Source organism: Hyperolius riggenbachi, chromosome 6 (genome assembly GCF_040937935.1).
Source record: "Hyperolius riggenbachi isolate aHypRig1 chromosome 6, aHypRig1.pri, whole genome shotgun sequence".
In the NCBI taxonomy this organism is placed as follows: Eukaryota; Metazoa; Chordata; class Amphibia; order Anura; family Hyperoliidae; genus Hyperolius; species Hyperolius riggenbachi.
Genome location: NC_090651.1, coordinates 301,836,693 through 301,861,767, shown reverse-complemented (window position 1 = coordinate 301,861,767; position 25,075 = coordinate 301,836,693). Strand labels below are relative to the sequence as shown.

Below are 25,075 nucleotides of genomic sequence, written 5' to 3'. Positions count from 1 at the left end.
GAGGATCTATGGCTAAAAGTATTAGAAGCAAAGGACAAGCGTGACTGCCAGGCAATCTGTATTGTTCAAAAGCAGGGGCGTAGCAATAGGGGTTGCAGAGGTAGCCACCGCATCGGGGCCCTTGGGCCAGAGGGGCCCCAAAGGGCCCTCCCTCAATTACAGTATTAGCTCTCTATTGGTCCTGTGCTCATAATAATCACTTCTATAGATACTTTGAATAGTGGTAATTATTAACAAACGGTTCCCGATTCCCTTCTTGCACCTCAGAAATTGTAGTTTCCATTGGCAGGTTTTGGTGTGCCATATCAATTGCTATGTATAGAGTGCTTGAGCGGGGCCCATTGTAAAACTTGCATCGGGGCCCACAACTCCTTTGCTACACCACTGTTCAAAAGGATATAAATATGTCAGCCTCCATATCCCCCTCACCTCAGGTAGTGTTGGGCGAACATCTAGATGTTCGGGTTCGGGCCGAACAGGCCGAACATGGCCGCGATGTTCGGGTGTTCGACCCGAACTCCGAACATAATGGAAGTCAATGGGGACCCGAACTTTTGTGGTTTGTAAAGCCTCCTTACATGCTACATACCCCAAATTTGCAGGGTATGTGCACCTTGGGAGTGGGTACAAGAGGAAAAAAAAATTAGCAAAAAGAGCTTATAGTTTTTGAGAAAATCGATTTTAAAGTTTCAAAGGGAAAACTGTCTTTTAAATGCGGGAAATGTCTGTTTTCTTTGCACAGGTAACATGTTTTTTGTCGGCATGCAGTCATAAATGTAATACATATAAGAGGTTCCAGGAAAAGGGACCGGTAACGCTAACCCAGCAGCAGCACACGTGATGGAACAGGAGGAGGGTGGCGCAGGAGGAGAAGAAGGCCACGCTTTGTGAGACACAACAACCCCGGCCTTGCATGAGGGCAAGAAGCGTGCGGATAGCAGGCTTTGTACCGCCATGCAGTCATAAATGTAATAAAGATAAGTGGTTCAATAAACAGGGACCACGCGGCAACGCTAACCCAGCAGCAGCAGACGTGATGGAACAGGAGCAGGCGCAGGAGGAGAAGGCCACGCTTTGTGAGACACAACAACCCAGGCCTTGCATGAGGGCAAGAAGCGTGCGGATAGCAGGCTTTGTACGGCCATGCAGTCATAAATGTAATAAAGATAAGTGGTTCAATAAACAGGGACCACGCGGCAACGCTAACCCAGCAGCAGCAGACGTGATGGAACAGGAGGAGGCGCAGGAGGAGAAGGCCACGCTTTGTGAGACACAACAACCCAGGCCTTGCATGAGGGCAAGAAGCGTGCGGATAGCATGCTTTGTACCGCCATGCAGTCATAAATGTAATAAAGATAAGTGGTTCAATAAACAGGGACCACGCGGCAACGCTAACCCAGCAGCAGCAGACGTGATGGAACAGGAGCAGGCGCAGGAGGAGAAGGCCACGCTTTGTGAGACACAACAACCCAGGCCTTGCATGTGGACAAAAAGCGTGCGGATATAGCAGCAATGCTTTTTGCCGCCATGCAGTCATAAATGTAATACAGATGAGAGGTTCAATAAACAGGGCCCGGAAACGCAACACCATCCCAGATGTTCATTGGTCATGTTACTTGGTTGGGGTCCTGGAGTGTTGCGTAGTCATTTCCAATCCAGGATTGATTCATTTTAATTTGAGTCAGACGGTCTGCATTGTCTGTAGAGAGGCGGATACGCCGATCTGTGACGATGCCTCCGGCAGCACTGAAACAGCGTTCCGACATAACGCTGGCTGCCGGGCAAGCCAGCACCTCTATTGCGTACATTGCCAGTTCGTGCCAGGTGTCTAGCTTCGATACCCAATAGTTGAAGGGTGCAGATGGATGGTTCGACACAGCTACGCCATCTGACATGTAGTCCTTGACCATCTTCTCCAGGCGATCGGTGTTGGAGGTGGATCTGCACGCTTGCTGTTCAGTGGGCTGCGGCTGCATGGGTGTCAGAAAATTTTCCCACTCCAAGGACACTGCCGATACCATTCCCTTTTGGGTACTAGCTGCGGCTTGCGTTGTTTGCTGCCCTCCTGGTCGTCCTGGGTTTGCGGAAGTCAGTCTGTCTGCGTACAACTGGCTAGAGGAGGGGGAGGATGTCAATCTCCTCTCTAAAGTCTCCACAAGGGCCTGCTGGTATTCTTCCATTTTGACCTGTCTGACTCTTTCTTCAAGCAGTTTTGGAACATTGTGTTTGTACCGTGGATCCAGAAGGGTATAAACCCAGTAATTGGTGTTGTCCAGAATGCGCACAATGCGTGGGTCACGTTCAATGCAGTCTAGCATGAATTGAGCCATGTGTGCCAGAGTCCTACCAGAATCCTCATCATCCTCTTGTGAGCGTTGTGATAGTTGTTGTGATGCATCATAGTCGTCACCTTCCTCCTGGTCTGCTTCTGCTGACCATTCGCGTTGAATTGTGGAAGTCCAACGTGCACCGCTCTGGCCCTCGTCAGTGGTGGCATGAAATTCCTGCTCCAACTCCAGCTGTTCCTCCTCCTCTTCTTCGTCATAGCTGCTGGGGCCAGCGTTCCCTGAGGCGGATGGCCTGATGTTGGTACCATCACGCTGATCGTTTTCTCCTTCAGATTCCCCCAGTTGCATCATGACAGCTGTTTCCTTGATTTTTAACATCGACCTCTTCAGTAAACACAGCAGTGGTATGGTAATGCTGACTGAAGAGTTGTCACTGCTCACAAGCAACGTGGATTGCTCAAAATTTTGGAGGACTTGGCAGAGGTCCAACATGTTGGCCCAATCGGATCCACAGAAGCTTGGCAGCTGGCCGGATGCGCCTCGGTACTGCGCCGTCATGTACTGGACCACTGCACTCTTCTGCTCGCAAAAGCGGGCTAGCATGTGCAGCGTAGAATTCCAGCGCGTAGGGACATCACACAGCAAGCGATGGTGGGGGAGATTGAAGCGCTCCTGCATCTTGGCGAGTGCCCCCGAAGCAGTACTGGAATTTCTACAATGTTTGGACACTCGACGCACCTTCAACAGCAGATCGGGCACGCCTGGGTATGTCCTCAGGAACCGCTGAACTACTAGGTTCATCACGTGCGCCAGGCAAGGGATGTGTGTCAGCTTAGCCAACCTTAAAGCGCGAATGAGATTACTCCCATTATCACACACAACCATGCCCGGTTTCAGGTCCAGCGGTGCCAGCCACAAATCCGTCTGTTCCTTTATTCCCCTCCAAATTTCCTCCCCTGTGTGCTGCTTATCCCCAAGGCAGATTAGCTTCAGCAACGCTTGCTGACGCATGCCAACAGCTGTGCTGCACTGCTTCCACGATCCTACTGCTGCTGGGTTAGCGTTTCCGGATGAGGTACAGCTTTGAGATGCGTTGGAGGAGAAGGAGTCAGAGAGGTAGGTGCTGCTGTTATCCAGTGGGAGGGACGGCGGTGCAGCTGTTTGTGGCGTGGGCAACACCCGTGCCGTAGCAGGTGAGGAATCGCTGCCAGGCTCCACAAGGTTCACCCAGTGCGCGGTAAGGGAGATGTATCGACCCTGGCCGAACGCACTCGTCCAGGTGTCAGTGGTGAGGTGAACCTTGCAGGCAACGGCATTCTTCAAGCTTCGGGTTATTTTGCTGACCACGTGCTCATGCAACTCAGGCACTGCAGAGCGTGCAAAGTGGTAGCGGCTGGGAACCACGTAACGTGGGATGGCCACTGACATCATGCCCTTGAAGCTGTTTGTCTCCACCAATCGATATGGCAGCATTTCGCAGGCCAGAAGCTTGGCTATGCTGGCTGTTACTGCCACGGCCCGGGGGTCATTTGCTGGCAATTTCCTCTTGCGCTCAAACATCTCCGACACAGACAACTGAACCGTAGCGCTGCACACGGAAGGGCTGTTGGTTGTTGTGTTTGATGAACACTGGGAGACCTCAAGAGCACTACTCCGGAAAGTGACAGTGTCAGCGTCGTCTGATGTTTGTGAATGTTGTGAACCACGCAATGGCTGGGCTACTGCTGCTGCTGAGGCGGGTCTGGTGAACCCAAGGGAGGCAGTGTTGTTTCTGGTACCCTGTCCTGACGCGTTTGCCCAAAGAGTGGGATGTTTGGATAGCATGTGACGGCTCATGCTGGTGGTGGAGAGGTTGTTAATATTTTTCCCCCTGCTCAGGCGGGTCTTGCACACCTTGCAAATCGCCATGGTAACATCCTCAGTGCAGTCTTCAAAGAAAGCCCAGACTTTGGAGCACCTGCCTCCTTGCTGGCGATTTCTGTTTGCTCCTCTTTTGCCTCTCACTTGAACTTCCACGCTTGTGGTGCCTGAAATTGCGCGCCGCCTACCTTGTGGCACAAGGCGAACTCGTGCAGCAGTGTGTTCTTCAACAGACTCATCTGTGCTGCTGCTACGACGGCGATGTTCTCGTTCACAAACAAAATCTGGGTCTCTGTCCACATTGTCCATACCCTCCTCTTCCATCTCCTCAAACTCGTCATATGTCATTGTGGGCCACCGCCGTGGAGTAGAGCTCCCCACAACAACCTCTGCGCAGCACACTCCAACGTCGTCTTCCAGATCTTGTCGGCCGACCTCCTGCAATTGCAACCCCTCCTGCCCAAATTGCTCTGGGATTTGGGTTTCCGAGTCCTCTTCGGACTCGCCTCGTATTTCAGTGCGCGGTACATTTCCCACAGTTAACGGTTGTGAATCCAGGCACAACATTTCTGGCTGTTCCTCCATTGACCTTTGAAAGGTGGAAGTTTGTTGGGCTGGGAATAGCTCCTGCGAATACCCCATTGTGTCCTGAGGTAATTCATCGGACTGGTTATCTGGCAGTTGTGTGCGTGGTGTCGCTGCCGGTTGTGTCAGCTTTGTGCCCACTGGCTCCTTGTAACTGGCTGAGGACTCGGACCTCGTGCGTGATGTGCTGGTGCTGCTTAACCCACTGCTGGACGCTTGAGAGGTCATCCAAGTAATTATCTGGTCCTGTTCTTTTGGATTTGTGAGGGTTGTTGTCCTGGACAACATGGGTGGTATTGAGTGGGTTTTCTTGGGTGCTCCCCTGTGGCCTGTACGTGAACCGTCAGGGGAAACACCTCTTCCCTTGCCCCTCCCTCTTTCACCGGATTTCTTCCTCATTTCACTTATCCTTACAGTACACGCTGACTGGCAGCAGTACAGTGGCAGTACAGAAATGCTATACAGTACCACTATTCCCAGCAGCGACACAGAGCACAATGCTATACAGTGACGGGTGAGCGGTGTACCACTATTCCCAGCAGACACAGAACAGTGAACAGAATGCTATATAGTGTGGCTGAGCGAGCGGTGTACCACTATTCCCAGCAGACACAGAACAGTGAACAGAATGCTATATAGTGTGGCTGAACGAGCGGTGTACTACTGTTCCCAGCAGACACAGAACAGTACACAGAATGCTATATAGTGTGGCTGAACGAGCGGTGTACTACTGTTCCCAGCAGACACAGAACAGTACACAGAATGCTATATAGTGTGGCTGAACGAGCGGTGTACTACTGTTCCCAGCAGACACAGAACAGTGAACAGAATGCTATATAGTGTGGCTGAGCGAGCGGTGTACCACTATTCCCAGCAGACACAGAACAGTGAACAGAATGCTATATAGTGTGGCTGAGCGAGCGGTGTACCACTATTCCCAGCAGACACAGAACAGTAAACAGAATGCTATATAGTGTGGCTGAGCGAGCGGTGTACCACTATTCCCAGCAGACACAGAACAGTGAACAGAATGCTATATAGTGTGGCTGAGCGAGCGGTGTACCACTATTCCCAGCAGACACAGAACAGTGAACAGAATGCTATATAGTGTGGCTGAGCGAGCGGTGTACCACTATTCCCAGCAGACACAGAACAGTGAACAGAATGCTATATAGTGTGGCTGAGCGAGCGGTGTACCACTATTCCCAGCAGACACAGAACAGTGAACAGAATGCTATATAGTGTGGCTGAGCGAGCGGTGTACTACTGTTCCCAGCAGACACAGAACAGTACACAGAATGCTATATAGTGTGGCTGAACGAGCGGTGTACTACTGTTCCCAGCAGACACAGAACAGTACACAGAATGCTATATAGTGTGGCTGAACGAGCGGTGTACCACTATTCCAAGCAGACACAGAACAGTGAACAGAATGCTATATAGTGTGGCTGAGCGAGCGGTGTACCACTATTCCCAGCAGACACAGAGTGGCAGTAAACAGAATGCTATATAGTGTGGCTGAGCGAGGTACACAGAGTGGCAGTAAACAGAATGCTATATAGTGTGGCTGTGCAAGCGGTGTACTACTATTCCCAGCAGACACAGAGTGGCAGTAAACAGAATGCTATATAGTGTGGCTGAGCGAGGTACACAGAGTGGCAGTAAACAGAATGCTGAGCGAGCGGTGTACTACTATTCCCAGCAGCGACACACAATGACTGGGGGGGACCCTGGCTAGCGTGGCTGGAGCGCGAACTACCCTGCCTGCCTACCCAAAGCTAAACCCACAGACAAATGGCGGAGATATGACGTGGTTCGGGTATTTATTTACCCGAACCACGTGACAGTTCGGCCAATCAGAGCGCGTTCGGGTCCGAACCACGTGACCCGTTCGGCCAATCACAGCGCTAGCCGAACGTTCGGGGAACGTTCGGCCATGCGCTCTTAGTTCGGCCATATGGCCGAACGGTTTGGCCGAGCACCGTCAGGTGTTCGGCCGAACTCGAACATCACCCGAACAGGGTGATGTTCTGCAGAACCCGAACAGTGGCGAACACTGTTCGCCCAACACTAACCTCAGGTTCCCTTTAAGTCAGCAGGTATGAAAAAAAGAGTTCTTTATACTGGCAAAGATCTTCATTGACACTTACTTGGCGCCTGGTTTGATCTCTTGACCGTTCTTCAACCACTTTACAACAAGGTCAGGGTTTGTGACCTCAACAAACATTTTAATTTTGTGGCCTTTATCTACTGAGTAACATTGATCCAACCTCTTTGCAAATGCTGAAAAATAAAGGAAGTAAAACACAAAAGTATATTATTATTTGTTTCTAGATAATGTTTGTGATACGGTATATGTTTCCAATCTGGTATAAAAATGCTATTTTAGGTTTCATTGGCGAGACAAGTGCACATCAGGTCCCAACCCTTCCTCTATAACTACTGTAGATTTTACAGTATGAATGGGAATCTCCCTCTTCCCACTAAACTCTTCTCACTTTATTTAGAATGTGGTTGTGATCAGTGGCGTCATTAGGGGGTGCGTTAGGAGTGGACCGTACCAGGTGTCACCAGAAATGGGGGTGACAACAAGCTCCAGGCTAAGGGAGAGTGGAGTAAGCTATGTAAATACTGACCAGGCTAGTGCCTGATGTACTTCTCCCATCTCCTCTTCTCCGTTTCCCAGTTCAGATGCCACCAGGGCCAAACGGTGACCATCTTCACATCCCACCATAACAAGCAATGTTACTACCTGGTGAGGTTGGAGGTTCATGGGGTAGGAGGGGGGGGGGGCACCATGAGTTTCCGCACCAACCCTAGTGACGCCTCTGGTTGTGATAGTACCATTCCCGTCTGCAACTGAGACAAGCATTGATCTCGGCAGCAGTAGTCTATTCACTGTAGTGTCAGAATAAGAGAGGTCTTGGTTGGAAAGCAGTGAAAAGCCACAGAGAGTGGCAATCATCACTATGATCTGATAAGATACATGTGAGGGTTAACATTTTTGCCACCCAACGGGTGACAAGAATCCTGTCTAAGGACTCGTACACATGCCCAACTGATGTTGCCCGCAGAAGCTGATCCCCTTGGGCGACATTGCTGGGCTGCACACATGCGTGTCTGCTGTGTAGCTAGCTGACAACGTGCTGTGTTGCTATGCGGGATTGGCGGAAGGGTAAGTGCCGCTGGGGTTGAGCAGATCCGTCCAGAAGATCGCTCACAGATTGGCCATCAGTGGTCATAGGGTGCCATACACATGCCTGTTGGCTGTTTGGCTGAGGCAGTCATTATCAAGTCAGGAGTGTACGAGGCTTAAGTTTGCTGAAATACAATATTCTCACTTCATGGCTCTCTGACCTTGACAAATCAATGCCATAGTTTTTGGCCTCCACGCATAACTGAAATATTGGTTTGGCCTTGGTTTTCAGTTTGTGTTTCCATTTATTTTTTCACTACCTATATATCTGGAGAGGTAGAAGGAAAGAATAAATGCTCTCAAAACGTTCTATATATTTTACTTGTGAGAAGTAAATACATACATTTTAAAGTGGACCTGAACTCTTGCACAGGACAGAAGGAAAACATAGACAAATGCACCCTGTATGTATTTAGAAAATTTAGCCAGTTTAATTCCCCTTTATCTGTGTCTAATAACAAGTTGTAATTTAATTTAATTTGATCTCTCCCTTGTGTCACCTGACTGCCATGCCAGATAAGGCAGATAAGCTAATTTGAAAGCACAGAATGTTAACAATATGTCTGCTTCCAGGAAGTAGAAACACTGCAGATTTATTGTAGGATTGGTATCCGCTGTAACAAAGAAATGTTTTTCTTTAAAGGTTATGATGCTGTTGTGTATCTTTTAGAGCAGAGAGGAATCTCTGAGTTCAGGTCCACTTTAAAGAGGAGCTATAGTCAAAATAACATAATGAATAAAATTGCTTATTTTTTTTACCATATTAATTTAGAAATCATTTAGAGAGTATTTGCCCATTATAAATATTTTCCTCTCCCTGATTTACTTTCTGAAATGCATCACAGGCAGCAACACCTTTAGTACTGGCAGGTTATCTCTGTGGAATGTGCATTTACTGAGAGTTCTAAAGCCAGTATAATTATTCTGCCTAATAAACAACCAAGGCTAAGCCTCACTGGGTGGACGAAGCTACAAACCAATATACAGCAATATTCAGCTATAGGAAGTGTTTCTGATGCAGAAATCGGGATAAAAAGGACCACTGTAGCGAAAAAGTTTAAAATTTAAAGTACATGTGAACACTTACAGATAAGTAGTGTGTGTCTTCCAGAGTAAAATGAGTCAAAAATTACTTTTCTCCTATGTTGCTGTCACTTACAGTAGGTAGCAGAAATCGAACAGAACCGACAGGGCCTTGTTCACATTGTAAATTGCCAGCGCTATCGCATGCACTGAGTGATTTATTGAGCGATTTTGTAAGCGCTTTTCTAAGCGCTTTCAGAGCGCTTTTTCCTTAGAAAAGCACTTTTCTAAGTGCTTTTGTGTAGCCTTTTTTTCTCTTCCTGATGTCAGTCAGGAAGTTAACTTTTTGCCCCGGAAATGAATAAATACAGTGTATTTATTCATTAAAAGCACTCGAAAAAACGTTTTGAAAAGCGATTTCCTAAGCGCTTAGTGATTTCCCTATCCTTTCTATTGAATCGCAAATGCTCTGATAATGGTGCAGGAGCCGCGTTTGCGATTGGATAGAAAGCTCATTGCTTATGTGAGATCACTCACATAAACTAACATTGCACAAACGCTTTTAAGGCGATTTTCAAAAATCGCCAGCACTTAAAAATAAGCTAAATTGCTTAGAATGTGTGTGAACAAGTCCATCTTTTCAGCATGGCATTTATTCTCTATAAAGACACTCCATGAAAAGGATTTATGCAATGATACTGGCCAGCCTCCCTGCTCGCTGCACACTTTTTTGGCAGTTGAAAAGAACAACTGCCATTCACCTAGTGCTTTCGAAAATAAAGAAAATCCTGAGAATTCCCCATGAGGAGATGGGCTAGTCCAATATCTGTCGCTTCTATCAGATTTTTATTACCTACTGTAAATGACAGAAACATAGTAGAAAAGTAATTGATGGCTCATTTTACTCTGGAAGAAGCGTACTACTTACTTGTATGTTTTTACATGTATTTTAAATGTTACGATATTTGCGATAGTGGTCCCTTCACGTAAAAGTGAGTATCCTGAATAATTTACTGCATTCTACTATATCTCATTACGGTTCCTCTTTAATAACATCATCTTTCATTCAGATTATTTTTCATGAAGTATTACATTCGCTTTTCTTGATCTCCACTTTGGCCTTCTTGAGACGTTTCAGCATGCCTCTCAGGTCAGTCACTCCGTACTGGAAGGCAATTTTTTCATATTCGCTTGGCTTGGCGTTCTTCAACATTTCCCAGACATCTGGAGGAATTCCCTCAGGAGGCTCATCTTCCTTCTTCTTCTCCTCTCTAACAAACAGAATAATGTTCAAGTTACACCAAAATGGTTATGCAGATGACTAGAGTTTGCTGCTGGGTCTTGTATATCAATGTGTTTGACATTGAGAATGTTTGTCTTGCTTGCAGCATCCACTATAGATGCTAAAACTAAAATGTGCTGTTTTTCAAATGTTGAGGATGATTTAGGTAAGCGGACAATAAACAAGATCACCCTTATGGAAGTTTCATTAGTAGAACTTTTGGATAAAACAACATTTGTGATTCAAACATTTTTAAAAGATTTTTGACTGTCTAAAGTAATTTGTTGTAAAAGTTATTCACTGAGCAAGAATTAGATTAGGTTTGCCAAATGTTTAATTGATAGCCGAAAGAAGGTATCTACCTAAAAGGAAACTTTTCAAAGGCCTTAAAGAGAACCCGAGGTGGGGTTCTGACAATGCTAGCTGCACACAGAGGCTGGCTCTGCCTATACAGCCCAGCCTCTGTTGCTATCCCGATCCCCCCTAACCCCCCCTGCGCTTTGCTATCCCCCATAAATCACGCCGCGCTGTCGACACGCATCGTGTCACAGCTGGCTGTGTTTACCTCTATAGTGTCAGTCTGCATAGCCTCCTGCATAGCTCCGGTCCCCGCCCGCGTCCCTTCCCTCCCCACTGATTGGAGACTGGAGCTATGCAGGAGGAGGAGGGAGCAGCAGACTGACAGTACAGATGTAAACACAGCCCGCACAGCGCGGCTGTGATTTATGAGGGATAGCAGAGCGCAGGGGGAACTTAGGGGGATCTGGATAGCAAGAGAGGCTGGGCTGTATAGGCAGACCCAGCCTCTGTGTGTAGATAGCATTGTCAGAACCCCACCTCGGGTTCTCTTTAATACAGCTGGCATTCGGGGAAGGTGTGGGGGACATTGGGGGCAGAGATGGATTAAGATATAATGGTGCTCTAGGCAAGGTAGTAGATTTGGGGCCCCCTTGTAGTTCTTTTTAGTAAGCTAAAGTAGAGAGGTCAAAGAAAGTAGCAAGTATGCCCCTTGACACCCACTAGGCCCCAAGCACCTGTCTAGGTTACCTGGTGGATGATCCTGCTCTAATTGGGGGTGTCACTAAAAGTCAAAAGTTAAAAAAAAATAACACAGACAAAGGAGAAAATGAAAGTTTTAGCTGTCAGTTAAAGACAAAATAATGACCCTTTGAACTTTCCTGCAGTAAAACCTTATCTCGATCTGTCTCGCTGTTTCTTTGCTGTTTAAATTCTTCAGAAAACAACACTGTGTTTGTCCCAGTGGGTCAAAGAGCTCAGAGAGGCTCTGTTGCATAGATAACAACTGAAGTTTTTTAACTCTTCCTGCACTGGAAACAATATGAGACTCATGTCTGTGCTACTAATGTTCTATTTCTTAGCTGTACTACACATGCAATTCCTTAATGTCATACGCTTATTTCCGCTTCAGCTTTGCTTTAATAAAGAAAGCATGAAATATTGTATATATTAATATTTAATATGTACACTTTTATTTAGCAGGTGACACTCCAGAATGCAGAGGAAAAAATACTCGTCACTGCCAAAGGTTCATAGTTCATGGTCAGCAATTGCCTAGTTCTTAGGCCACCAAAAGAAGCAACTAAAAGTTGAATTAATAATTTGGCAATCAGGGGCACAACTAGAAATCACGGGGCCCCTCTGTGAAAATTTGGATGCCCCCCCCCGGGGCCCACTTAGGTCCGTTTTGGGGAGCAGGAGGGGTCGCAGCATGAAGGGAGAATATGGCCACCTACACCCCCCCTTACCTCGGGCTCTCCCCTCCCTCAGCGCTCGCTCTCAAGCATTAATAGGTGGCAGCAGCGGCGGGAAGGAACACAGATATACCAATGTGTTCTACCGTGGAGGTCCGATCTCTAAGTGCCACACGCTACTCCATGATAAACAGGAAGTAGCATCAGACACTTAGAGAGCGGAACCTCCGGTGGTGGAACATATAGAGGTATGCCTGTGTTCCTGCCCGCCGCTGCTGCCATCTATTAATGCTGGAGGGGGAGCGCTGAGGGGAGAGCCCCCCAAAATGGCCCTGTAGACCATGTAGACCATGCCCCTCTCTGAATACCTTGAAGTGTCTACTTTCCAAAATGGGGTCATTTGTGGGGTGTGTTTACTATCCTGACATTTTGGGGGGTGCTAAATTGTAAGCACCCCTGTAAAGCCTAAAGATGCTCATTGGACTTTGGGCCCCTTAGCGCAGTTAGGCTGCAAAAAAGTGCCACACATGTGGTATTGCCGTACTCAGGAGAAGTAGTATAATGTGTTTTGGGACATATTTTTATACATACCCATGCTGGGTGGGAGAAATATCTCCGTAAATGACAATTTTTTGATTTTTTTTACACACAATTGTCCATTTACAGAGATATTTCTCCCACTCAGCATGGGTATGTGTAAAAATACACCCCAAAATACATTATACTACTTCTCCTGAGTACGGTGATACCACATGTGTGGCACTTTTTTGCACCCTAACTGCGCTAAGGGGCCCAAAGCCCAATGAGTACCTTTAGGATTTCACGAGTCATTTTGCGACATTTGGTTTCAAGACTACTCCTCACGGTTTAGGGCCCCTAAAATGCCAGGGCAGTATAGGAACACCACAAATGACCCCATTTTAGAAAGAAGACACCCCAAGGTATTCCGTTAGGAGTATGGTGAGTTCATAGAAGATTTTTTTTCTTTGTTACAAGTTAGCGGAAATTGATTTTAATTGTTTTTTTTTTCACAAAGTGTCATTTTCCGCTAACTTGTGACAAAAAAATAAAATATTCTATGAACTCACCATACTCCTAACGGAAAACCTTTGGGTGTCTTCTTTCTAAAATGGGGTCATTTGTGGGGTTCCTATACTGCCCTGGCATTTTAGGGGCCCTAAACCGTGAGTAGTCGTCTTGAAACCAAATGTCGCAAAATGACCTGTGAAATCCTAAAGGTACTCATTGGACTTTGGGCCTCTTAGCGCACTTAGGGTGTAAAAAAGTGCCACACATGTGGTACCGCCGTACTCAGGAGAAGTAGTATAATGTGTTTTGTGGTGTATTTTTACACATACAGATGCTGGGTGGGAGAAATATCTCTGTAAATGACAATTATTTGATTTTTTTTACACACAATTGTCCATGTACAGAGAGATTTCTCCCACCCAGCATGGGTATGTGTAAAAATACACCCCAAAACACATTATACTACTTCTCCTGAGTACGGCGATACCACATGTGTGACACTTTTTTGCAGCCTAGATGCGCTAAGGGGCCCAACGTCCTATTCACAGGTCATTTTGAGGCATTTGTTTTCTAGACTACTCCTCACGGTTTAGGGCCCCTAAAATGCCAGGGCAGTATAGGAACCACACAAGTGACCCCATTTTAGAAAGAAGACACCCCAAGGTATTCTGTTAGGTGTATGGTGAGTTCATAGAAGATTTTATTTTTTGTCACAAGTTAGTGAAAAATGACACTTGGTGAAAAAAACAATAAACATCAATTTCCGCTAACTTTTGACAAAAAAATAAAATCTTCTATGAACTCGTCATACACCTAACAGAATACCTTGGGGTGTCTTTTTTTTAAAATGGGGTCACTTGTGGGGTTCCTATACTGCCCTGGCATTTTACGGGCCCTAAACCGTGAGTAGTCTGGAAACCAAATTTCTCAAAATGACTGTTCAGGGGTATAAGCATCTGAAAATTTTGATGACAGGTGGTCTATGAGGGGGCAAATTTTGTGGAACCGGTCATAAGCAGGGTGGCCTCTTAGATGACAGGTTGTATTGGGCCTGATCTGATGGATAGGAGTGCTAGGGGGGTGACAGGAGGTGATTGATGGGTGTCTCAGGGGGTGGTTAGAGGGGAAAAAAGTTGCAATCAATGCACTGGGGAGATGATCGGAAGGGGGTCTGAGGGGGATCTGAGGGTTTGGCCGAGTGATCAGGAGCCCACACGGGGCAAATTAGGGCCTGATCTGATGAGTAGGTGTGCTAGGTGGTGACAGGGAGGTGATTGATGGGTGTCTCAAGGTGTGATTACAGGGGGGAAATAGATGCAAGCAATGCACTGGCGAGGTGATCAGGGCTGGGGTCTGAGGGTGTGGGCGGGTGATTGGGTGCCCTAGGGGCAGATTAGGGTCTAATCTGATGGGTAACAGTGACAGGTGGTGATAGGGGGTGATTGATGGGTGATTGATGGGTAATTAGTGGGTATTTAGGGTAGAGAACAGATGTAAACACTGCACTTGGGAGGTGATTTGACGTCGGATCTGCGGGCGATCTGTTGGTGTGGGTGGGTGATCAGATTGCCCGCAAGGGGCAGGTTAGGGGCGGATTGATGGGTAGCAGTGACAGGGGGTGATTGATGGGTGATTGACAGGTGATTGACAGGTGATCAGTGGGTTATTACAGGGGGATAGAGGTATACAGTACACAGGGGGGGGGGGGGGTCTGGGGGGGGTTCTGTGGAGAATCTGAGGGGTGGGGGGGGTGATCAGGAGGGAGTAGGGGGCAGTTTAGGGTTAAAAAAAATAGCGTTGACAGATAGTGACAGGGAGTGATTGATGGGTGATTAGGGGGGTGATTGGGTGTAAACATGGGTCTGGGAGGTGGGCAGGGGGGGGGGGGTCTGAGGGGTGCTGTGGGCGATCAGGGGGCAGGGGGGGAGAAATCAGTGTGCTTGGGTGCAGACTAGGGTGGCTGCAGCCTGCCCTGGTGGTCCCTCGGACACTGGGACCACCAGGGCAGGAGGCAGCCAGTATAATACGCTTTGTATACATTACAAAGCCTATTATACATGTTACATGCGGCGATCCGGGTGCTAGTAACCCGCCGGCACTTCCGAGCGGCCGGCGGGTTACAGCGCGGGGGGGGGCGGAGCCAGTCGCAGGCGGCTGATCGCGTCACGAATGACGCGATCGCCGCATAACCACGCCCACCGCCGCCACCGCCGATGGGCGTATTGCGGTCGTTTGGGCCCAGCCCTTGCCGCCGCCCATCGGCTTAAGGCGGTCGGCAAGTGGTTAAAGTGAACCGAGCATCATTTTTAACACCCAGGGTAGCTCTATAGCAAATTAAAAATGCATTCTAAAAATATGGTTTATTATAAAAAAAACCCCTTTCATTTTACCTCATCTTTTTACATTTAATGGTTAAAATAAGCACCTCTTCCGTCCATGAAAGGACTTGCGGACACAAGAGGAGCAACAGATGATGGAAGGCAGATAAGAAATCACCTCATTAGACTTAATTGACCACAAACAAATCCTGATGGCCCATACTCACGGGCTACATAAGTGGCCTGTCACCAGCACACGTGAGCGTGTGCACTACAGGCCGGCGACAGCTTGTCGCCAGGTCCCTCCGCGTACACACGCGGAAGAGGGATCAGCTGTGCGACAGAAGCTGTCGCCGACGTTCCTCCCCCTCGCCGGAAGCGCCGTCTATTTTCAATTATGTTGCTGTTGCTAGTCCGCATACTCACGCAGACTAGCGACAGTTGCGGCGGAGTTGCGGCGGCAACTGTCGCCAGGCGATTGACCGTGCCAACCGCCTGGTGACATCACCAACGAGCGACAGTTCGGGGTGCGCGCCAGTGCAACGCCTCATACTCACGGGCGGCCGTTCGCCGCAACACACGCGCGCCGCGTGTTGCGGCGACAATTCTAGCCCGTGAGTATGGGCCATAAGTCTTCCCCACTGTACTTCAAACAGAAAACATTAGTCACACTTGAAGAATTTCACACCTAGCCTGGATAATGGCAGTGGAAAAGTAGCAGGGGGTTGACTTCTCAAATATGGAATTCCTTTCAGCTATTTGAAGCCAGGAGCTGCTTAGATCCCTTTAAAGCAAAGATTTACTCATGGTTATTAAATCCCTTAGAATTGAGAGATAAAATCAAGCATGCTTACCCAACCCCCAGAGCTTTCTGTTTGGTGGCATCTGATTGCTGCTGAGATGTTTCATTTTTCTTAAATCAATTTTATTGTTTTTTTTTAATGAAATTACGTATTTTAGTTAATTAACCCTCCCCCGAAGAGCCAATCAGAGTTGATCACCTCTCATAGGCATCAGACTATGAGAGGGATCTTCTTGTGACACACTCGAGTGGACAGCTCAGTGACAGAAGCTTTTCTGACTCAACCACAATGCATTTTTCACAGCATTATTATACTGTATACAGTAAGTAGAGCATTGTACCATGTTAGCCATCAGTAAAAGCAATACTTTTGAATCAGGATGATACCATTTAACTTTAGAAGAAAAAAGAAAGCTTTCAGCTGATAAGCCTTCTTCAGATTTTATTCCTGTATGCTGACAATATGTTAGAACAGGCATCTTATATACATTGGACATTAAAAAGAGATACATTGTTTTGCAAGCATAAATACATGTTGTTAGATGCCTTAACCTATTTTGGTTCCTGGACGTAGATACTACGTCCAGGAACCATGCGCGCTACCGCGCGCTCCCGCAGCTGATCGCGCGCGTGCACGCGCACTCCCGGCCGCGGATTCAGTAGCCAGGGAATCAATGTATCGGGCTATGGTGCCCGATCACTGATTCCTCTCCCCCGCTTCCGAATGGCCGGCGGGTTACAGCGCGGGGGGGGGGGGGGGGGGGGGGCGGAGCCAGTCGCAGGCGGCTGATCGCGTCACGAATGACGCCATCGCCGCATAACCACGCCCGCCGCCGCCACCGCCGATGGGCATATTGCGGTCGTTTGGGCCCAGCCCTTGCCGCCGCCCATCGGCTTAAGGCGGTCGGCAAGTGGTTAAAGTGAACCGAGCATCATTTTTAACACCCAGGGTAGCTCTATAGCAAATTAAAAATGCATTCTAAAAATATGGTTTATTATAAAAAAAAAACCCTTTCATTTTACCTCATCTTTTTACATTTAATGGTTAAAATAAGCACCTCTTCCGTCCATGAAAGGACTTGCGGACACAAGAGGAGCAACAGATGATGGAAGGCAGATAAGAAATCACCTCATTAGACTTAATTGACCACAAACAAATCCTGATGGCCCATACTCACGGGCTACATAAGTGGCCTGTCACCAGCACACGTGAGTGTGTGCACTACAGGCCGGCGACAGCTTGTCGCCAGGTCCCTCCGCGTACACACGCGGAAGAGGGATCAGCTGTGCGACAGAAGCTGTCGCCGACGTTCCTCCCCCTCGCCGGAAGCGCCGTCTATTTTCAATTATGTTGCTGTTGCTAGTCCGCATACTCACGCAGACTAGCGACAGTTGCGGCGGAGTTGCGGCGGCAACTGTCGCCAGGCGATTGACCGTGCCAACCGCCTGGTGACATCACCAACGAGCGACAGTTCGGGGTGCGCGCCAGTGCAACGCCTCATACTCACGGGCGGCCGTTCGCCGCAACACACGTGCGCCGCGTGTTGCGGCGACAATTCTAGCCCGTGAGTATGGGCCATAAGTCTTCCCCACTGTACATCAAACAGAAAACATTAGTCACACTTGAAGAATTTCACACCTAGCCTGGATAATGGCAGTGGAAAAGTAGCAGGGGGTTGACTTCTCAAATATGGCATCCCTTTCAGCTATTTGAAGCCAGGAGCTGCTTAGATCCCTTTAAAGCAAAGTTTTACTCATGGTTATTAAATCCCTTAGAATTGAGAGATAAAATCAAGCATGCTTACCCGACCCCCAGAGCTTTCTGTTTGGTGGCATCTGATTGCTGCTGAGATGTTTAATTTTTCTTAAATTAATTTTATTGTTTTTTTTTAATGAAATTACGTATTTTAGTTAATTAACCCTCCCCCGAAGAGCCAATCAGAGTTGATCACCTCTCATAGACATCAGACTATGAGAGGGATCTTCTTGTGACACACTCGAGTGGACAGCTCAGTGACAGAAGCTTTTCTGACTCAACCACAATGCATTTTTCACAGCATTATTATACTGTATACAGTAAGTAGAGCATTGTACCATGTTAGCCATCAGTAAAAGCAATACTTTTGAATCAGGATGATACCATTTAACTTTAGAAGAAAAAAGAAAGCTTTCAGCTGATAAGCCTTCTTTAGATTTTATTCCTGTATGCTGACAATATGTTAGAACAGGCATCTTATATACATTGGACATTAAAAAGAGATACATTGTTTTGCAAGCATAAATACATGTTGTTAGATGCCTTAACCTATTTTGGTTCCTGGACGTAGATACTACGTCCAGGAACCATGCGCGCTACCGCGCGCTCCCGCAGCCGATCGCGCGCGTGCACGCGCACTCCCGGCCGCGGATTCAGTAGCCAGGGAATCAATGTATCGGGCTATGGTGCCCGATCACTGATTTCTCTCCCCCGCTGAAAAAGCGACAGCTTCTCTCGGAAGCTGCGCCTTTTCTGGCCGTTCCCTCCCCGATGCGTCACTCTAAGCGTGTGTTACGCTTAGAGTGACGTCATGTAAACAAACTCATGGCCGCCATCTTGTGGCCAAAAAGTAATACTACAACTGAAAGTAAAAATAAATTAAAATGAACACACATTTACATTATAAATCTATTGTTTACCTCCTACCCTCCCAAAACTACCCAAATAAAATGTTTACTATAAAAAAAAAACCATTACAATAATAAAAAAAAAACATGTAAATATTTACCTAAGGGTCTAAACTTTTTAAATATCAATGTAAAGATGAAATATTTCTATATTTTTTTTTATTTTAAACTTGTTAATAGTGATAGATGCAAAATGGAAAAAAATGCACCTTTATTTCCAAATAAAATATCGTCGCCATACATTGTGATAGGGACATAATTTTAACGGTGTAATAACCGGGACATATGGGCAAATACAATACGTGACTTTTAATTATGGAGGCATGTATTATTTTAAAACTATAATGGCTGGAAACTGAGAAATAATGAATTTTTCCATTTTTTTCTTATTCTTCCTGTTAAAATGCATTTACAGTAATGTGGCTCTTAGCAAAATGTACCCCCCAAAGAAAGCCTAATTGGTGGCGGAAAAAACAAGATATAGATCAGTTCATTGTGATAAGTAGTGATAAAGTTATAGGCTAATGAATGGGAGGTGAACATTTCTCACGTGAAAACCACGGAACCTGAATGGGTTAATTACAACATCAGGAAGGTCTCACAGGGATGCTAATTTATGACACCTAAATCACACCACAGACTCTGGGTGATGAGGAGACATCGTAAAGTGCGTTACAATAATGTGGTCAGTTACAATGCAGTACTGTGAACAGGCCCATAGAATTGAATGGGCAGTCCTGACATGCAGAATTATTCTGCAACACAAGTTACCACTGTGAATAGGGCCTTAAAGAGAACTTGAGACGGTTCCATGGGGGGCAGATGGGACACAGAGACATGTTCTCTGTCTCATGACATGCCTCTGTGTCCCCACACCGCCGATTTCTGCCCCCCCCCCCACCGTCGTGCTATGGCCCTCGAGATTAAAAATAATATTTGTCACTATCTCTGAGGAAAACATAGGGGAGAGGGATTCCCTGTTTAAAACGCCCACCAGAGGCTTTCCTGCAGGGTTTCCGGAGCTGCCATTGGGCAGCTCTCTCTCCCTGGCCACGCCCCCTGCCACTCCCCCGCCTCCCTGCACGCTGTGAATGAGAGAATTAATCTCTCATCCCAGCGTCGTGACCCAGAGGTCACGAAAGGGAAAGTGGGCCACTGCGGCCCACAGGAGCAGTGGAGAGCGACAGTTTCTGCGGCTACCTGATGCGCTCGGCCCCCTGGATCAGATAGCCTATATTTCTTTTTTATTTTATGAGCCCACTTCAGGCTTTCTTTAAAGTTAGCCAATAAATGGTAACATCCTGATTCAAAATGTCTTGTTTTTAATGATTATGCACATGTCTTCATATTGCTCTTGGAGAACTGAATAGAGCATTTTTTTTTTTTTTATTTCTTTCTTTGTACATACTTCTTTTTGAGTATTGCGCTGAAGTCGAGCTCACCAGCACTTTCATCCTTTTGTTCACCTCTAGAAGCACAGAAAATAGAGATTTGGTAAAGCACTATCCTGATTCACACACACAAATATAAAGCAATTTTTTATTAGTTTTTTAACCTTCCAACAGACCTTTGCAAACAAAAAGGGAAAACCGAGAGCCCCTGATGGTGTAAATTGTTAAGAGAAAATCACAATCGGTTATAAATATGATGTATACTCACAAACATGGGTTACCGCTAAGGCAACCACTGATAAGGCAGGTGAGGAGCTAAGACCTGACTCTACTCAGATAAAGAAGTTGCTCTCTGTAGATAGGAAAGGGGAGAAGCACCCTTCCACCAAGTGTGGATAATGATAACACTGTAGGTTTGTTCAGAAGCGCCAGACAGAGTAAAAACAACTTTAAAAAAAATTATATATATAACAATTATATAAAAAAAAAAATCTTAATTTTTATTCCCACTCATGATAATGGTGCTCAAGTTTTAACTTTGCATGTTGTAAGAAAGATATCATATGTATTAATTTATAACACGTCTGTATCCACTACCTTGGTAACCGTTAATATAGTAACTTTACTATTTTATATTATGTTAATTTTTCATTGTAATAATGTTACACTAGATTGGTATGCCTCCCAGTTGCTCCTTTTAATAGCCTGAGGAAGCAGGATTGCACCTGCGCAAAACATGTTGCACCACGGAGTAGCCGATTAACGTTTTTGAAGTGAAACTGTGATTTTTTTTTGTGTCTTCTATTGGGGAGGTAAGTCCACTGCTTCCTTCCTGTTCATATTTTTTTTTTTTGTAAAAAGTTGGTTTTTTTCTGTCTCTGTACAAACCTACAGTGTTACAATATACTTTTGTGCTCATTCTCAAACCTTTCTTTGCCACATGGGTAGTTATGTACACTGCTGAGGACACAAGGAATTAACAAAAGTCTAGGAAAAAAGGAGTGAATAAACTGCTCTATTTAAGGTTGGTGCACACCATCCAATATAGTCCACCTTTTATCAAATGATCTAATAAAGAATGACTGGATTGCGCATTGCTCATAAGTGAATTTTTGTACTGACCAATCAGAAATGGCCAATAAATATCATTCTATATGTAGCAATGTTGGTAAATACGATTCTAATTAAATCACTGCTGCGCCCTCCACTTTATCAGATCCTAAAAAGAGATAAAACTATGCATGGTGTAATACTGTAAAGTCCATTTCAGATTCCATAACCAGCAAGCAGAAAGGTGTAAGGTGATTAGGTATTGTTCACTTTGTGTTTCCTACACTTTACAACTCCACACTGACCAGATATACACCACCTCAGAATCCAGGTGGGTCTAGTGCTTATGCAAATACCGAGCAGCTGACTTTAAATATCTTTACCTTTAAATCAATCTCCAGCTCAAAACAAATATAAATAAATATAGCATAAAATCTTTTAAAATGGACCACTCTGCGCATAGAAACGCACTCGTGGGGACAGTGGAAATGAGGGTGAGTGCTAGACAGAATAGATGGAATGCCTCAACGTGCTATGATGTGCTTGCTGTCATGTTCCCTCCTATCACTGTCCCATTCCCTCCTCTTTCCCGCCCCATTCACTACCCCTTAAGAGGAGGAAATGGGAGGGTGATAAAAGGGAACATCACAGCAAGCCCGCCTCTTCCTGTCTGAAAATTATACTTTAGCTAGTGATTATGGAGACCAGGGGGAGCGAGGAGAGGAACGGACATTGCACAAAGCTATGTGGATTCAGCATGACGATACCTCTAGGCTTGCCTTAGGTAGCTTTGCCTCAGGTCTTGTATCCTTTAACACCTGTTTTAAGCTTTGAGTTTCTAAACATAACCAAAATATGCCAAAAAGCTTAATAAATTCAATGCACGCCGATAAAAATACATCTGTGTGGAGAACTGATATTCACCTCTCCAGATAGGCTACCTTGGGTATCAGGTACTAATTTTATTCTCTGCATTTATTTAGGGTAATGCATGAACTACCAATGTAGCGTCACCCATCCTGATATCACATGTAAGCTCTTTTTATTTGTCTAATGCCGTGGTAGATAGTGGTGGGTAGAAATTAAGCCTATGGGTAATTCGCAATTATGCATCGGAATCATAATGCAAAATTTGCAGATTACGCATAAAACATTTTGCATGCAAACGTAATCACTAACAGTAATTACACATATTAGCATCATTTATGCGTAATTCATTCACAAGCGTTTTTACGCATTAGAATGGATTTCTCGCAATAAATATTAAATTAGCCATGCGTGTGCAGTATACTGCCTGATGAACGCAGGGTTTTTTTTGCATACGAATGCATTTTTCACATTGAATATTTAAACGATAGCCGTGCATGCACAGAATACTGGTGAATAGATGCGAATATTGTTACGCATTGAATGCGAATTACGCATAATTGTGTGATTACAGGCATAATTATGATTCACAAACGTAGTATGCTGTACTTAACATAATTGCAATTATGTAAGATTTCACGTAATCATAATTGACCCCTTACGAGCACCACTAATGGTAGAGGCATTTATAAGTAGAATTTTTTTACAAAAACAAAATGGTGTATATGAAATTAATTTACACAAATATACTTACGACCGCTTAGAGCTTTGCAAAACACTTGGTTCTTCTGCTGGTGGAGCTTAAGAAGGAAAACAAAGAAAAAATGGAATTTGTTGTGAAATTTAAGTTGTATTTTTAAATACATACATTGTTCAAGATTCACATAAGAAATATGTCAATTGGTGAAAAAAACTTGGGCCTTCAGGAGTTAAAATACCAAATCAGTTGGACATAAGCTGAAACCAATATTTAGGGCCATATGCAAACTAAGGTGATGAGAAGCGTGCAGCATGCATGCATACATTGCTCAGGATTTACCAACAAATTCAAATTTTGTCTATACAAGACTGCATGGGCGAGAAGGGGTTAAAGAAAGTTTAACAGTGAAAGCGGAGGGTAGGATGCCAAATAAAAAAAAACACTGTAGCCCCCTCTAAAGCTCTAATTAACTCCTTCTCACCTATGTGGGCTGGTACTGGTATAGCCAAGATGCATGCCTGCATGAAGCTCCACCATACTATTCATACCAGCCTATATGGTACATGATAAGGGGGGGGGGGGGGCTCTGTAAGAGAGAGATGGATGACAAAGCACTCCCCTTCTACAGAACATGATATGAGCAAGTGGCTCTTCCCCATCTCTGGTGCCCAAGAGGAGGTGAAGGTGCATAGGTCACAGAGGACTTATGTTGGACTCGGGGAGCTCCCTTTAATAAGGTGACACCCAGATGTCCGGCCCCTTCCAGGTAAATAGGTCTAGAGGGTCACTTTTGACCCTATACCTATTTAATGTTAACAACAGAATAATAAACTTTATTAGGAAAAAAAACACTTCGGCCCGGTTCACATTAGCGGTTGCTATCCGGAATCGCCGTGCCGGAGCCGTGCCGGAGCCGGACCGCATGCGGACCGGACGAAACGGACGCACGGCATAGCAATGAAAGTCTATGCGACCGTTCACATGCGTCCGTTTCGTCCGGACCGGAGCCGGACCGGATCCGGACTCCGGCGTCCGTTCCAACATGCGCTATTTTTTGGTCCGGCTGGTCCGGCTGACGTATCCGGACCGGAGCCGGAATGTTGCATCCGGCCAATGGAAACCAATGAGAACCGGAGAGCGCACAACACACTGGCTATAAAAACCGGATGTTGTACCACACTTCCTATGCTGACTCTATGGTATGGTGGCCATTTTGGATGGGGACCACATGGCACCAGCGTTCACAGAGTGGAGCAGCAGTGACTTCATGCTGGAGCTCTTTGGCAGCAATATGGAGCAGGATCTGTCTGATAGCGAGGGGGTGAGGCCCTACACATCAGAAGACCTCATCCTACAGGTGCAGCAGGTACCAGCCCTGTGGGACAAGGGGGATGCGGACCACAGCAACATCAAAAAATGCAGAGGCCTGTGGAAAAAAATTGCCAAGCTGTATGTGGAGGACTTTGAGAACTTGAGCAAGAGACAGCAAGGCACAGAGGGTATGTTGACTAGAAGTTTTTGGGGGTGGCTTGTGGTTTAAGCTTGTGATGTATTCCACTTTTGCTATGGATTTGTGTCACCCACGTGTTGCCCACCCACCTGTTCCCCACCCACCTGTACCCCACCTGTGATGTATCCCACCCACCTGTACCCCACCTGTGATGTACCCCACCTGTGCTGTATCCCACCCACCTGTGATGTATCCCACCCACCTGTACCCCACCTGTGATGTATCCCACCCACCTCTACCCCACCTGTGATGTATCCCACCTGTGATGTATCCCACCTGTGATGTATCCCACCCACCTGTACCCCACCTGTGCTGTATCCCACCCACCTGTGATGTATCCCACCCACCTGTGATGTATCCCACCCACCTGTACCCCACCTGTGATGTATCCCACCCACCTGTACCCCACCTGTGATGTATCCCACCCACCTGTACCCCACCTGTGATGTATCCCACCCACCTCTACCCCACCTGTGATGTATCCCACCTGTGATGTATCCCACCCACCTGTACCCCACCTGTGCTGTATCCCACCCACCTGTGATGTACCCCACCTGTGATGTATCCCACCCACCTGTACCCCACCTGTGATGTATCCCACCCACCTCTACCCCACCTGTGATGTATCCCACCCACCTCTACCCCACCTGTGATGTATCCCACCTGTGATGTATCCCACCCACCTGTACCCCACCTGTGCTGTATCCCACCCACCTGTGATGTACCCCACCTGTGATGTATCCCACCCACCTGTACCCCACCTGTGATGTATCCCACCCACCTCTACCCCACCTGTGA

The 25,075-nt window shown here is 46.4% G+C and overlaps 1 protein-coding gene across 4 annotated transcripts in view; it reads right to left on the bottom strand.

Annotated features, from left to right (window-relative positions):
* LOC137521657 (myosin-binding protein C, fast-type-like) overlaps positions 1–25,075 on the bottom strand; it is a 189,792-nt gene that overhangs the window by 77,683 nt on the left and 87,034 nt on the right. For all 4 annotated transcript variants that reach the window (XM_068241207.1, XM_068241209.1, XM_068241208.1 and 1 more), the window contains 4 exons: positions 22,822–22,867; positions 20,168–20,227; positions 10,045–10,223; positions 6,884–7,016 (listed from right to left, as the gene is read on the bottom strand). In XM_068241207.1, the coding sequence (XP_068097308.1) occupies positions 6,884–7,016; positions 10,045–10,223; positions 20,168–20,227; positions 22,822–22,867 (418 nt within the window). The remainder of the gene's footprint in view (positions 1–6,883; positions 7,017–10,044; positions 10,224–20,167; positions 20,228–22,821; positions 22,868–25,075) is intronic.